The following is a 16,600-nucleotide window of genomic DNA, read 5'->3' as shown; positions in this document are numbered from 1 at the left end:
TGAAGAGGCAATCATCACATCCTGCAAGCACAATGGTCATATCTTTTTAGCTTTTTTTTAGCTGAAACAGATCATGCGAGAGAGCACAATGGCAGGATACACACTGAATGAGCAGGAAGGGTCTGATTTGTGATTATGTGTCCTGCACTCACACTGAGCTGAGCGGGGAGGGCTTGATCTGTTAGCATGTGTTCTGCCCTCACCATCTACAGTTCAACAGTACTGAGCCAACAGTGAACTACAGAGGCTTACTTTGTGGAACCTACAGGATGCTGACACTATGACAAGGCAGAGTGCTGAATCTGCCTCTCTCTCCCAGGCTCACTCTCCCACACACTCACTCACTCACTCACTCCCCCAGTCACGCGCACGCACACACACACATAAGCACAGGCGCACATATACACACAAAGTGTCAACAGCTCCTCATCTCAGCTTAGATTTTCTACCCAGGGCCTCCCAGCTCAGGACCTACAAGCCTTCTACAGAGGCTCTGGGATTTACAGCTGATCTGAAAGCACCCATTATGTCCATGTTAATCTTGTGTGTGTGTGTGTACGTGCATGTGTGTGGACTTTATCAGTGGACCAAGTAAAAAAAAAAAAAAAAAAAAAAGAATTTGTTTGCTTTGGATCATTATTTTAAATACTGATTCATGAACATTTTCTATTATTATGGGAGTAAAACAAAATCTAAAAATGACATGTTCCCCAAACAGAGAGAAACAACTTAAATTTTTTATATAGAATGTTTAAAAATCTAAAAATATATATTCTTACATAAAATACATAATTTGAACATTGTAAAACAGACAGATTCTGCTTACCTAATTGTGGGTTTATAACATCCACGATGGAAGGAGGGAAGTAGCCCACGCGGTCTGTGCCGCTCTGGCTGTCATGGATATGCCCTTTCCAGCGTCCGTCTATGTGCTGCTCTAACACCTATCACAGACAAATAACTTTAGGCCAGTAGAGTGCCCTTTCCACAAAAGCTGTGATTGTATGGGTTATATCAGACTTTGTGTCACTGGCCTATAAGCGTTTTAGTGGTAATTACAATTATTTGTTTATGGGGAGACTTCTGATAAATACACTGAGCTACAGAATAGTGTTAATTGCATACATTACATAGACCACATTAAATATTAATATTCATCCCTTCCCAATGTCAAAGTCTGTTGGTACAAGCTTTTCATAACCTTAAGTCCTAGAATCCTGTGTGCTAGTCCTCATTTAGCAGAACATGCTGGGCAAACGAGACCATTGGCATTCCACGGATGGTGCCCAGGACTTCTGCTTGAGAGTGCAAAACACTGTATTCTCCCAATGACTTTTACAATGCTGGGTAACAGATTGCTCTTTAACGTGCCTTAAATCCTCACTCAGCTGAATAGGAGTTGTGACATCAGTCTAAGGGATGTGCAGCCCTTCATTTCTGTTTACTTAAAGGAACGAGGCCCTACATGAGAACATCCATTGACAAGCAAGAGATATATCTGAATGCTTTTTATTAAAGTGTTAATATCTTTAACCACCTTCATTTTCCCCATAGGTGTCAGTTAAATATATAGTTTCATTACCCAAGTTTCTGTGGAATCATAAATACCATTTACCAAACACACACACACACACACACACACAAACACACACACACGCATGCATGCATTCGATGTGAGCAAAGCACCCTCCCCTATGTGTTCAGCACAAGGCCTCTGGGCACACATTTCCAACACAGCCAGCAGTGAAGCCAAAGCAGCCTGCAGCCATGGGAGGAGCACTGAGGAGCAATGGAATGAGAGCAGGAAGTCGGCTGTGAGCAGGCAGACTGCGTTGAGTCACCCAGCATGGCTAAGAGAAGTGAGCCTGCTAAGGTGCGCTGCACCACACATCCTCTCTGCAGAGAACAGTGGGTTACTTTCACCACTGCAGCCACAACACCACAGTCAATAGCCTTCTGCAGATTACCAGAGTTCAAAACCTTTATAGACACCTTTATATGACACACACATATACACACACAAACCAAAAATTCTCAGAAGAGGCATATACTCATAAAACTACCAAAATCATACTTTTCATAAAACTGTACTGAAAACATACATGCTTTTAAAAGTGTTTCAAAATCAGTCACCATTTTTATCATATACAGTGCACAGTTATGTTTCAGCCTTACTCCAAAATTAATTAAATCCATTTTTCCCTCAAAATTCTACACACAGTACCCCATAATGACAAAGTGAAAAAAGTTTGTTTTTGCAAATTTATTAAAAATAAAAAACCCAAAAAACCACATGTACATAAGTATTCACAGCCTTTGCCATGACACTGAGCTCAGGTGCCATTGAGCTCAGGTGCATCCTGTTTCCACTGATCACCCTTCATTTGTTTCGACAACTTGATTGGAGTCCACCTGTGGTAAATCCAGTTGACTGGACATCATTTGGAAAGGCACACACCTGTCTATATAAGGTCCCATAGTTGACAGTACATGTCAGAGCACAAACCAAGCCATGAAGTCCAAGGAATTGTCTGTAGACCTCAGAGACAGGACTGTATAGAGGCACAGATTGGGGGAAGGGTACAGAAAAAATTCTGCAGCAATGAAGGTCCCAATGAGCACAGTGTCCTCCATCATCCGTAAATGGAAGAAGTTTGGAACCACCAGGACTCTTCCTAGAGTTGGCTGCCCAGCGAATCTGAGTGATCGGGGTAGAAGGGCCTAGAAGTCAGGGAGGTGACCAAGAACCCAAGGGTCACTCTGACAGAACTTCAGCATTGCTCTGTGGAGAGCGGAGAACCTTCCAGAAGGACAACCATTTCTGCAGCACTCCACCAATCAGGCCTGTATGGTAGAGTGGCCACTCCTCAGTAAAAGGCACAAGACAGCTCACTTGGAGTTTACCAAAAGGCACCTGAAGGACTCTCAGACCATGAGAAACAATATTCTCTGGTCTGATGAAACAAAGTTTGAACTCTCAAGCATCACGTCTGGAGGAAACCAGGCACTGCTCATCACCTGGCCAATACCATCCCTACAGTGACGCATGGTAGTGGCAGCATCATGCTGTGGGGTTGTTTTTCGGCAGCAGGAACTGGGAGACTAGTCAGGGTCAAGGGAAAGATGAATGCAGCAATGTACAGAGACATCCTTGAAAACCTGCTCCAGAGCGCCTCAGAATGGGGCAAAGGTTCATCTTCCAACAGGACAACGACCCTAAGCACACAGCTAAGATAACAAAGGAGTGGCTTCAGGACAACTCTGTGAATGTTTTTGAGTGGCCCAGCCAGAGCCCAGACTTGAACCTGATTGAACATCTCTGGAGCGATCTGAAAATGGCTGTGCCCCGACACTCCACATTCAACCTGATGGAGCTTTGAGAGGTTCTGCAAAGAACAATGGGAGAAACTGCCCAAAAATAGGTGTGCCAAGCTTGTAGCATCATACTCAAAAAGACTTGAGGCTGTAATTGTTGCCAAAGGTGCCTCAACAAAGTATTGAGCAAAGGCTGTGAATACTTATGTACATGTGATTTTTTTAAATTTTTTTTTATTTTTTAATAAATTTGAAAAAATTCCAAACAAACTTTTCACTTTGTAGATTGCGTGTAGAATTTTGAGGGAAAAAATGAATTTAATCCATTTTGGATAAGGCTGTAACATAACAAAATGTGGAAAAAGTGAAGTGTGAATACTTTCTGGATGCACTGTAGATCTCTTGATTCTATATTTATACTATTTTTATAAAGAACTCCCCTCTTTCAGTAAATACAAATAGTTTACATATAGCATTTATACAACAAAGGCTACATGAAACATACTTCTGGTGTCTGGATAGAGCGGTAACCAACAGACCCACTACAAAAAGAGACAATGATGTCCTCATGATGATGCTTACCATGATGGTGTCCCCTGCACGTATGTTAAGAGCTGTAGGGTCATGGAGGTTCCAGTAGTCCTCCAGGGCTCTCACCTGCAGTACTCCTGCAGCCTCTGACATACACGAGACAGACAGCTTACACTTGGATGACCATTAAGGCCGACATCACCAGGACATTCAGTTTAGGCAACAAAGACTTCATAGAGATGTACACGTATTGGCTGTTATGTAATTTATTATATTCCTGAAATATTATATCGATTACAAATATTACAGGATACCAATGATAATGATATTAATTACGATCATTAGAGTACGTCAGTGAAACTCTAACATATCTAACACTAACTATTTGCATCTGGACTACATTTACATTTATGACACTTAGCTGACACTTTTATCCAAAGGGACTTACAATTATGAGTACAACTTGAGCAACTGAGGGTTAAGGGCCTTGTTCAGGGGCCCAACAATGGCAACTTGGCACTGGTGGGGCTTGAACCAGCAACCTTTTGATTACAAGTACCTTAACCACTGCCCATAATTACTATTAGTGACAAATAGGACTCCTGAGTCAGTCTAAGAGGGGAAATGCATAGAAATATGATTGAAGCATTCTAGGGGGTTTCAGCTGCAATCGTGTTCATTCAGATCATTGAGAATGCAAAAGGATTTTGTCTAGAACATTTCTTTAAGTACTTTTTAACGTTCTATGAAATTGTATTGATGCATGCCCAATGACCACAAAGGCCTCCGAAAGAACCTCTGCAACGAGGCAAGAAACAATAAGCAACATCAAAGATTAATATAATACTAATATAAACTAGTAGCCTAGAACTGTAATTAGTTTGTAACTAGCTTCACAAATAACTCACAAAAAAGATGTATGAAATAGTCTATATTCCTTCCAAATATAATGAAGTAAGAGAAAGCTGACATGGAGGTTTTAATGTTACTTGTCTTCACAAGTAACTGCCTTTCAGTGTTATCAAAGCTGAGACTTCAAAGGTAACATGGTGAAAGGAAGGTTGACAGGGAAGGGAGTGGAACAGCAGAGCTCTCACAGAACAGCAACAGATGCACGCAAGACCACTGACACACCTCACACACACATGCACAAACATAGAGCAAGGAGAAAGCTTATCCGCAGATGAAATTAACACAGACTTGAAAATAAAACAGGTCACAATATGCAACTTTCTACCCTCCTACATGACTCTCATTTTCTCTTTTCTCAGTATTACCGACACGTCTTAATAATAATAAGAAGAAGAATTTTGTGAAATATGCTGTCTTTTACTGTGAGCATGTTCAGATAATACATTTTAACAGCAGCATATAAAGGTCTTATAAAAAATAATACTCACCGTAAAATACAATGCAAGATATTAAGTGAAATATTAAGTGAAAGAAATAAAAGATGACAAAGGCTTGTACTGGTGTCAGTCACCTCTGAGCAGTTGTTTGATGTCTTTACTGGCATGAGAAGTAGTAAACTGGTTCACGATGTCCAGTGCTGTTTGGTTATAGGTGTTGCGGATATTGACATCAATTCCAGCCTACATAAAATGGTAATGTAAAATGGCATTTTGAGTTAAAGTGTTTCAAAAGTAAAATATTGTTGTCATGAGAAAATCCCCTTTCACCCAATAAATTGCTATTTAAGAGAGAAGAAAAAAATGGCTTTCCGCTTTCATCATGAAACCTCCAGGCATATAGGGTTGACACTGAACTCAAAGCTACAGTTAAAAGTGAAAGTACAAAGGGTGACTGTTAAATTTTAATTTAGGTATAAAAATCAAGAACATCAAAAAATAGAAATGAGAAGCTCTTTTCCATGATGTGGCCTCGTCCTTAAATTGGCCAGGAGCTTTAAATGTCTTCTGCAAACACTTTAAACATAAATAAAAGCACAGGCACATTTTATAGGCTCATAAATCCTGGCATACTTAAGACAAGCACACTACTGTAAAACAAGCACACTTTTTCATCTTGTCGGCTCCATTCTTTAGTCCTTTTAGACTTGCAGGCTTACTGATGCAGGCTTACTTCGATAAAGGGAAAAATAAAAAATGCATGATCTTCTGCTTACATCCAGCAGTAGCTTGACTACTTCTGTCTTGCCGTAGAGGGCAGCCTCGTGAAGGGAGGTGCCAGCTTTGGTGGTTCTGTTGATGTCGAAGCCAGCTTTTAGCAGCAGTCTATAAGAGGTGGAGAAGCATTGTCACCACCATAAATCCTCCACAAACATGCACCCGTGCCTTTATTTCATCATTAACTTCCATGAATAATTCAGCTAATTTCTCTTGTAATACACAATATTTTCATAGACAACTCCTTGTTTACTGCCTCTCAAAAGTCAAGGATAAATAGGTAAGTATTAGACATGTAGACACATAGTCTCAAGCACGCACACACAACTATAAACATTCATACAGACAAACCCTCCCTGGTAGTGAGAATGGTCAGTGTGTAGTCAGATAGTCAGAGAGCTGTGGAGCATGTGAGAGGAGAGAGAGACAGAGAGAGAGAAAAAACAAGAAAAAGAGTGATTTGGAGATAAAGAGCACAAGAGAGAGTAAGAAAGAGAGGTAAAAAAAGAAGAGATAGAGAGAGTGTGTGCAGAATGCATGATATAATCAAGAAAAGCACAAGAGAATCTCAAACTCCCACACCAGCAAATATGCAAATATCCAAGGAGAACCTCTCCACTCCAGCAGCCTCCAGCTGGACCATTACTTCCACTGCCTCTCAGCAGTCAGCTGCCAGTGCACTGATTAGCTTAGATACCATGCAACTGTAGTGTAGAACACGCATATCAAGTGGACCTGCTCTGGTCATCAGGTTTCAGTCATATTCAGGTTTCAGTCATATCCCGAGAAAATGGGATGTGGTATAAAAAAGTGTTGAGAAAGATGGATGCATCATAAACATGGACTTAGAATACCCCCACCTCAGCATATCTGGCACCGATGATCAGTGGCTGGATTGTATACTGCTAAGGACATTCTGTAGAGACCGCCCCTGTCCCGGGCCTTAAAGGTCACTCAGAGGTTGACTTTACGCTGAAGTAAACTAAAAATAAGAATGTGGATAAGAATGTGATTTAATAGTACCCTGTAGTCTCCAAGGAAGGCTTGGCCCCAGTCTTTATGTAATGGTCTCACACAGAACCTTGCACTGTCTATCAAGTTCGAGCCTGCTCTTAAAGCAGAAAAGCCAAAGGCCTGTGGCCTGGCCGTTGCAGGATGCTTTCATTGATTCTGGGAATTGGATGGATTAAGTGCCTTTTCATCCTCTGAAAAGGGCTGACTTCAGAAAGGGCAGGACTGTCACACTGCGGTAAAGCTCACATCAGATTAACATGATGTTATATCTCTTTATTCTCAATATGATTTAATTGATCTGTTTGTGTCAGTTCAGTTGTGAGGTTATTTGATGTCACAATTAAGCGGAAAAAAACAAGCTTACATTCAGTGCCAACAGACTCATATGTTCACTCTCTCCCTACCTGCCTTTGTCCATCTTTTGCTTGTTTACTGGCTGTGTTTCAGCAGGGTGCTGGTGGGGAGCTGTTTATGTTGGGAATGCAGTGTGAGCTCTCATATATGGAAATCACTAGAGAAACAAGGCAGAGCAGCTGACTGGCCAATGAAACCCAACCTGGCCTCACTCCTACACCATGTCAACACTCAGCACACTCAGATCCCTGCACAATGCTGATGAGTGTGGGTCAAACATGCACACACACAGACACACACTTCCATGCACACTCTCTTGTACACACACACACAAACGTATGTGCTTATGTACACAAACACACACACATACACCCATGTGCACTGTCTGGCACACTCATACATAAACACACATACACACACACCCTTCACCAGTCTCTACATCTCACTTCTTTTTCAAATATATATGTCATATGTCAATAGAGAGGCCAGTGGCTGCCTGAAGAGACACCTGCATGACAGCATGCGACATACGGTTAAAAGACCTACCCACTTACTCAGTCACAAGACACGCACGCCCACAAATAGACAGAGATATACATTCTTTTTCAGTCTCATACACACACACACACACACTCTCTCTCTCTCTCTCTCTCTCTCTCTCTCTCTCTCCCTCGCTCTCTCTCTCTCTCTCACACACACACACACACACACACACACACACAATTCCCTGACATCAGCCTATAAGTAGGCAGGAACCTAGTGGAAGGTGGAGTGAAGGAGGAGTGGATACACAGCCACAGGATGAGGAAAGCCAGTGATGAGCATGAGGAAGAGGACCTGATGATGTCCTTATGGCCATTGCGGGCTGCGAGGTGTAGGGGTGTGTTGTCCCTTCCATTCCCCTCCAGCAGAGCCACCACCATGTTACTGCTCAGCAGCAGCTGGGCCACCTGGTGCACACACACACCCATACGGAAGACGTTTATATTACAGACATTCATTCAAAAATACCACAGACCTCATTAAAGCTCTATTTCAACAGTCACTTCTGTGTTCACCTCTACTTGAGTAGGGAAGAATCTGCTAATATAGACTTTTTTCAACTACTAGACATCTGAACGTTTGAGGATTTGCCCAGTGAAGCTGAGAAACAGGTTTCCAACAAAAGAAAGTAAAGTAAACCGCATCCAAGTGCACCATAATGGTAGGCCATTGCTACAGCAGCTTATGATGGAGTCCCATCCAACAATTCCCTCTGGTCAAACCAACCTTCAGCCTGCCAAGCTCACAGGCCAGGTCCAGTGGTGTTTTCTTGGCCTTGTTAACCGTGCAGGGGTTGGACTGGTGCTGCAATAGCATCTCTGTCTGGAGAAGCAGACAGACACAGTCACAAAGTTAGCAGGTGTCTCTACATGGAAGGTTTCCATGATGAATTATGCCTGCAATTAAAAAAAACATCTTTCATTGGGTGGTCAGAGAAATAAATAAATCTTATTCTCTGTGTGCTGGGAGCACAGAATCATGTTGCATGTGTTATGAAAATGCACAGGATTTGGCAAAAGAGAACTCCTTTGAGTGAAGGAAACTGCCAGTCTAGCTTAGTTTTTTGAACGCTTTGTATGAACGATGGGGTCGGCTCAAATATACTTTGTTTAGTAACAATGCAATGGAGCAGTGACTCAGTGCTATCAGTGGTGGGGACTGGTCTTTATCCATGAGCATGCAATGACAAGTCTCGCCATCCAGCCGCTCTCCTGCACTCTGTCTGTCTTTCACCAGGGACTAAAAACAACAAAAACTCCACCACTTGCCCACCTGGCTGACAGGGTTTCATGTCTCTTAATGGAACTATGCTTTGTCCTCCAGATACATTGGGTTATCTTTAGGAGTCAAGCTCACAAGAATACTCCAAAAGCATCTGTGTAAACTGCACCATGGCTTCTTATGTTATACATGCAACGTCAATCTATTTATGTCATTTGACCATAATACAATATCATGTCTGCTTAAATAAAGACAAAAGCATACTCATTTGAAGATAAAGGAGCCTGAATTCTGTTTGAGGATTTGCCTTCCCTGCTATCAATGCCATGGAAAGCCCTGGAAGGTGGTACTCACAACTTCGTAATGTCCATACTGGGCTGCTAGGTGGAGAGGGATTTGGCCGTCCTGTGATGCTCCGTTAACAGAAGCCCCATATCTGAGCAGCATCAGCACAGATTCAGCCTTTCCTCGCCACGCGGCGTAGTGCAGTGGCCGCATCCCTGCGACAGCCGTGAAGGGCAGGAACGGCAGGTCAGAACCCAGGCAAAATAGGCCAAGGCACGTCTTACATAGATTACCACGTGCAACTTTCAAACATAGTCTAACTCTTAACCTTTAATATAACCATCTTCACAAAAACAATGCAGGAAACCCAAACCATAAATACAAGTGAATTTTTCAATTTTTTGTCATTTGTTCCTGTGGTAGCATCCCCCCTAGCTAACTGAACGCTGTGGAGAGGATGGACATGTGCAGGGCGGTCACACAGCCTCACCATTGCTGTCCTTGATGTCTACTGTGGCCTGAGCCTCCAGCAGGAGGGAGAGCAGGTCGTTGGTACCTGCGAGAGCCGCGTGGTGCAGGGCGGAGAACCTGCACCGCAAATGTCACACACAGGAAAGGTGAAGAGGACAAAAATGACAGAGCTGTGACCATTTCAGATGCGAAGGCATTGCAGCATGTACTTACTTTCTGAGGACAATGTTCACTTGATGCTAACCAAGCACCTTAAGTCTTTCAGAGTAAAATGGACTTAGCTAACTTTGTGACATTTATCCACAGTGTCTATGAATGGCAAGCTACAGATCTTTCAGTACAAATAACAGCTGTATAATTAGCTCCAAATTAAGCTGACATTTCTGATATGCAGTCACAGTCTAACTCCTCCATAGATTGGGAAAATGGATCTGTTGTAAAAGTGTTAATCCTAACAAAGCCCTTCTGTCTGAGCATGATAAATGCAGTTCGTGTGTAATATAATTTGTGAAAAAAAATATTAAAGGAAAAGTATGTTAAAAACTCTCTCTAGACATGTCCAAAGAAGGCTGGAATTTCATATTAATTCTTACTTTTATTTAGCTTCTCCATTAGATATGTAGAGACAATAGGATCCTGTTATAAGAGGGCAAGTGACTAATAGTAAATGTTCAGTACAAAGCCTCATTCAAAGTTCTGTACTGATATGCAGCCAGTTTCTTGGCAACAATTTAACTTGTACCATGATGGTTCCTCCCTCAAATGAGCATAATTTAACATGAATATAAATGATCATTATAACTTTGGGAAGCAGTTCAATAATAATAATAATAATGTAATAATCATAGCACAGAAATATATTTTTTTAAATTCCTTCATCAGATATTTTTAAAATCAACAAAAACAACAAACAAAACTTTTCATGAAACATCTCCTTGTCTTTAAAAGATATGTTTTATGGCAATATCTTAACACTAAGCAATACATCTTTCTGCAATCTTCAGGTGTCTAAAAACACCAGGTACAATAAAAGGTATGTTCATCCATTTGCCTGAGAATTTCAATTCAGTGAATCCTCAGTGTTTTCCCAGCCCCCATCTGTTTTTGGTCGAATGCCTTTGGATCACAAACCCATTCATCTTACTGGTTTACTCATGCTTATGGCATCACGGGTGTATGTATGCATGAAAACTAGGTAGGGTTAAACACAACAACACTGGCAACAAAAGCAGTGCATTCTGAAGCCCTCACTTTGCATCCCTTCTCCTGTCACACAACCATGACAAAGTGATCCAGCATGTTCCCACATGAAGAGCAGACAATCTAAACCCCCATCTACATGCAGAGACAGAGCGTGCATGTGCACACACCCACACACACACACACACACACACACACACACACACACACACACACACACACATCCCTCAGCTCCAGTAACAGAGCTCCTTAAAATGCCACCAATGAGTTCCTTTCTTGCTGGACTATACAAAACATCTGAGGATCTGAGGATGAAAAACATGCCCACGTAGGTCTGCGCTACCGAACAGAACTGTGTGAGCCTGACAGAGAGAAGAAGTTTCAGCCAAGATGTGATCAGTGAGTGACACACATCTGATGTACACTGCCTTTCATCTGATACATAAGGCCTTGTGTGGATCTGATCCAGACCACCCTCTCTTTCAGGGGTCTGATCTAACATGTGTCTCTGAGTGTAACAGACAACCATGAGCCATCACCGGAAGCAGGTCCGGAGGCTGTTAGTCATCACTGAGAAGCACTGAATGTTAGGCAAAAATCCTAATATCTAAGAACACATATCTATGTGTGGGGGGAAAATACACAAATGAATGAATGTAAAAATAAACTGAATAATTACAGAAGGAATGTAAGAAACACAGATAGACAGAAAGTAAAAAGCTGGTTACACAAAGGAAGAAAAAAATTAAAAAGAAAGGTGATAGATGAGTGTTAGTAGCAGTGATGAATTATGAAATGTTTTCCTCTTCCTCATGTGCTCCCTGAGGAGAATATTTCTCAGCTCTTCCTACCCTGAAAATTAATGTGCAAAGATGCTAATGTTCTTCCCCTAACTCTATCAGAGCTTTCCATGCTGCGTTGCCTTTGTCTCTGCAGGACCCTCAAATTCTACAACAGCTCTCATATCTTTAAGCATATTCTTCTGTTTTATTGCATTTACTCAAAACCCAGCATAACTGTTTTAACCTTCCACTGTTCTCAGCAACTGCAGAGAATTGTAATAATTCCTCCATAGATAGAGCAATCATTCTAGATGATTCCCTAAACTCATTACTGATAATTACTTCTCTTTATTTTTACCTTGAGGTTTATGACAAGTCACACGTCTTAACTTATTTGGGAAAATCTAAAATATACAAAATAGTGCAAAAGGTCATCTCAATATTTGCAGAAAGTGTTAGTTTTTCTGAACCATGTATGCAGCATGCAAGAGATTATGCAAGCACTGGGCTGTCCAGTGGGACCTAAAGTCATCCAGGAGGACAAATACAGACTAAGTTCAGCTGCATTCTCTTCATACCTGTTTCATGATGTCCCCACTAAGGCATCCAGTTAAAAACAGCATTCTACCAGCTAACAATACAGATAATAGCCTGAGTGTTTTCAAACTCAGACTGGAATTCTAATATGTATATATGTATATATGTACATATATATATATATATATATATATATATATATATATATATATATATATATATATATATATATATATATATATGTATGTACATATATACCCAACCATATACATTGTACATTGTGTATATAATCATAATATACATATATTGTACATACATTGTTAATATATTTTGTACATACATAGAATATATATATTTATCTGCATATATATATTTTTCTCTATGCACCCCTGTTTCTCTTCCTCAGTTTGGACAGAGCACTCTCCACCATTTCACTGCGAGTTATACTGTGTATGACTATGTATGTGACGAATAAACTGAACTTGAACTTGAACTTGAATTCAAAGTAAAGATGGACCTTTCATCTACAGTATATTCTGAGTTGAGAAGTAATTTATGTGCCATGGTGTCTGTCAGTCTCTCCCATCCTTGCCTCGGGTTGCGTGATAAGTGCACCCAAGACTGAAGGGGTTATGAATGCTGTTTAAGGATGTTGAAGTGGCCAAAGACAAAGAAAACTAAGAATATGATGAAAAACACACAACCACCTGATAGTCCTGGCAGAAGTTAAACACACAGTAGTTGAATGGCTGGTTCAGCAGACACATACAAACATTTTACATTAATTTGTGTGTAACAGCTGAACAGCATGTTTTAAAACATATTTTAATTGCTATAAAATGAAAAATGAGGTGGTGTTCTTTTATACCAACAGCTAATCATACTGCCAAACTGACTCACCCGTCTGCATCCTGGTAGTTGACATTCAGTTTCTTTGTCGAGCCCAGTATCTCTATGAAAACAATGAGAACATAGCAGAAAAAAAGCTCTGTCAGAATATGTGACATATACAACAAATCTGTCAGCCACTGGAAAAATATGAGGCATGATATGCTGCTACAGCATGACACTTGCAGCTCAACAGTTCTCTTTCCCATGGGAACCAGCTGGAGATTCATGGTGCTTATTGTTACGCCTGGCTTTACCTATGGATGATGTCTGTTTGGTTACCTAAAAATGTTACTTTCCTTTTTGTTGTTGTTGTTGTTACATTCAAGCAAAACCTTCTCAAATGAAACACTTTTTTTTGTTAAATGTTTTTGACACAGTAGTTCCAGTGATAGTGATGCATGAGTATTGGAACATTTAAAAGTGTTGATAGGCCAGTGCTTACAGATAGCTTCATTACTGAGAGACGTTCAGTCAGAACTTCCTCGGCGACCAAGTACGCAGTTAACGAATCAAATCACGATTGATATCCCTTGGGTAAACTTACGCAAAGAGCTGCAAAATGCGTCTCCAGTTACATCGTCCTTATTTCCGAAAATATGTATTCAAATCATATAATACAGCATGAGGGCTATTAAAATATTTAGTGCGTATATTATGCTCACATAAGAAATTTACTTTCATATTCTTAAAAATATATTTTAGCCCGAATAGTTGTATGAATCTCACGGCAGGTAAAACTTTCCTGCTGGGTTCTGTTCATCTTCCCTGAACAAGCGTAATGATGAGTTGCAGCGGTAGCTGATCCAGGAAGGCTACAGAGGGTGTTGGACTAGCTTGAAATCTGGACTGAGAGGTATCCCTGTGCACTCACTGTCGCTTCAGAACACTTAATTGGCTAAATTCTGATATGCAAAAAGTCACATTTAATTGATTTCACAGCGAAATGTTAAACGTTTCTTGTACTTTGTGACAAGCTGCAGTTCACACCAAAACAGAGAGCCATATGGCAAACGTGAGGTGACTTTTTTTTTTGTCACCTCCACAAGCGTCATGGTAAATTACAACCAATTTAACAATATACCCAGCTAATATAGGAATGTGGATTTACTTGCTGAATTTCTGTCGTCTAATGATAGGAATCTAGCTTCATAGCTAGCTACTTTACTAGTTTGCATAGATAGGTCTTACCGTTCACACACAACAATCTAGAATGCGGTTTATGCGGTTGATTAACACATTTGCCATTAGAGGAGTGATGAACATAAATTGCTCTAACACCCTATGTATTTTCTGTTTGAAAAAGGAGGAAGCAAGCGTTAGCTAGCAGTCCTTGGCAAAGTCTAAGATTCGGTATCCAATGAGTTTACTTAAAGTTTTAAACTTTCGCCAGGTCAGCAAACATTTAGACACGGCATTAATAATTGTAGGTAAAGCTAACTGCATTCTTTGTTCTCATGACATGATGTCAAAAATTAAAGGAATAACTGAATTCTTGCCCCTTGTAGTGGTCGGAGGTCTGGCGGTTCTCAAAGTATGACCCAATCTGTAGTTGGTGTATGGTATGGTTTTTGGCTCCACATGTGCAACTATTTGGACATATATGGGCAGTAAACTGAAGATACTTCATGCAGCTCTGCATGTTGTCAGTAAAGATATTTTGCTTGATCAGTTCTAATGAGAAATTTGCAAAGTATATTCAATAATGTGCATCCTGTTTCTTGCATAAGGTTGTACAGCCAACAATAAAGTATGACTGGTGAAATATGTATAAAGCCCACTGAACAAAGAATTATGTATGAATGTGTCACATACTTGGCCCCTCTGTGTTGAGTATGGCCCACAATTTTGTCAAATTCTAGATCCATTCCTGAGCTGCAGTCACAGACCCATGAGATCCAACAGCTATCCTTACACCTTTCGTCAGACACAGTATGAGTTAAAAATCCTATTTTATCTAATAATTAACATCATATTATAATTAAATCCTATAATTACCAAACATAAAACTAATGTTAATCAACAAAACTAAAGAGGCTTGCCTGGGATTACTTTTTGTATTTGTATGTGTACAATTTTAAAAACTTGATGAAAATGATACAGTATATCAGCAATTTATTACTGCCTCATCAATAAGATCTCTTTTCTAAAGCATTATCAGTGGGATTAGTTATGTATAAGTTGCATATGTAAATTAAATACCAGTGTCATCACAGTGTCATAGCCAGGGGCTTCTTCCTAAACCATTAATTTCAGTTACTCGCATGAACATTTGCAATGTGAACCCTACAACCTAAAAATGTTCATCCTTATGATGTTAGGTAGCTATATATTATTGGATCCATTTACAAAACAACTGAAAAGGTTTAAAGTATATAAGTGTCACCATTAGTAAAAAGGAAAACATAACCTAGGTCACAGTGATGCTGAACAACTGTGTTCAAATTGTCAGTGTTTGAAAGCAAACTATCCTGTCAGATGCAGTGCTCTAGAGTTATCGTTTTCACTCCATTATCTTCTAACAGGATGAGACACTGCCTCTCTATTTCATACAAGAAGATTTGAGTCCTCCTCATAAAGAAATCTATAAAACATCTGCTACATAAAAAGTTAATCTGTGATCCAATACAGAATGTATTTACAGTTTGTACATGTAGATGAACTGATGAACTTAATGACAGTCGCAGACCTACTGTAGGCAGTTATTTTTAATATAAATCATAGCTTTTATTACAGCCATACTCACCAAGCTATAAAGGCACGGAAAAAAAGGAAAGGCAGTTAATTCAAGATGATCCTACTCTATAAGTTTACATTTGTCCATTAAGAAAATGAACAAAAAGGTAACATCAGTTTAAACAAGTAACTATGAGGAACTTACCAGTCAATAAACACCCAGCCACCTGCCCCATCGTGTATTTCTTTATAGATGTGATTTACATCAAGGCCTCATTGAATTCAGTCAAGCACCTTTCTCAATTCAGATTCGCACTTGCTCCAACTCATCCAGTAACATAACCCTCATACAGCAGTCTCACTGACTCCTATTCTCACTCAAACTCTAGCTGTTGTTCTCTGGGCCCCTACACAGGCTGCAGAAGCTCTCTGTGTGTATAACAATGCATCAATAATAATTTGTTCACTCCTTCATGGTGGGAAGAATATGAGATGTACTAGATTCCTCCTCCCCACAGTGTTTGGCATATAGTCAATCACAAACAAATCACTGCTCTATGAGCAGTGCAAAGAAGCTCTACAATAAACTTTTGTGCATGCTGTCTTTGAATGTTTCAGTCTTGTTATTTTGTTATATCTTTCCAAATATTTGATCTG

At 40.2% G+C, this 16,600-nt stretch overlaps 1 protein-coding gene across 7 annotated transcripts in view; it reads right to left on the bottom strand.

Annotated features, from left to right (window-relative positions):
- Positions 1–16,600, bottom strand: part of LOC113591257 (caskin-2-like) — a 33,131-nt gene that overhangs the window by 8,298 nt on the left and 8,233 nt on the right. For 6 of the 7 annotated variants that reach the window (XM_035533334.1, XM_035533338.1, XM_035533339.1 and 3 more), the window contains 9 exons: positions 13,280–13,331; positions 9,880–9,977; positions 9,459–9,604; positions 8,610–8,705; positions 8,178–8,290; positions 5,972–6,080; positions 5,330–5,438; positions 3,898–3,992; positions 827–944 (listed from right to left, as the gene is read on the bottom strand). In XM_035533334.1, coding sequence (XP_035389227.1) covers positions 827–944; positions 3,898–3,992; positions 5,330–5,438; positions 5,972–6,080; positions 8,178–8,290; positions 8,610–8,705; positions 9,459–9,604; positions 9,880–9,977; positions 13,280–13,331 — 936 coding nt within the window. Of the gene's footprint in view, positions 1–826; positions 945–3,897; positions 3,993–5,329; positions 5,439–5,971; positions 6,081–8,177; positions 8,291–8,609; positions 8,706–9,458; positions 9,605–9,879; positions 9,978–13,279; positions 13,332–16,148; positions 16,377–16,600 lie in introns of those variants that run through there. The other variant, XM_027031705.2, reaches the window with a different exon arrangement.

Source organism: Electrophorus electricus, chromosome 14 (assembly GCF_013358815.1).
Source record: "Electrophorus electricus isolate fEleEle1 chromosome 14, fEleEle1.pri, whole genome shotgun sequence".
Lineage (NCBI taxonomy): Eukaryota > Metazoa > Chordata > Actinopteri > Gymnotiformes > Gymnotidae > Electrophorus > Electrophorus electricus.
Note: the sequence above shows the minus strand (reverse complement) of the source record. Positions and strands in the feature narration are given on the sequence as shown.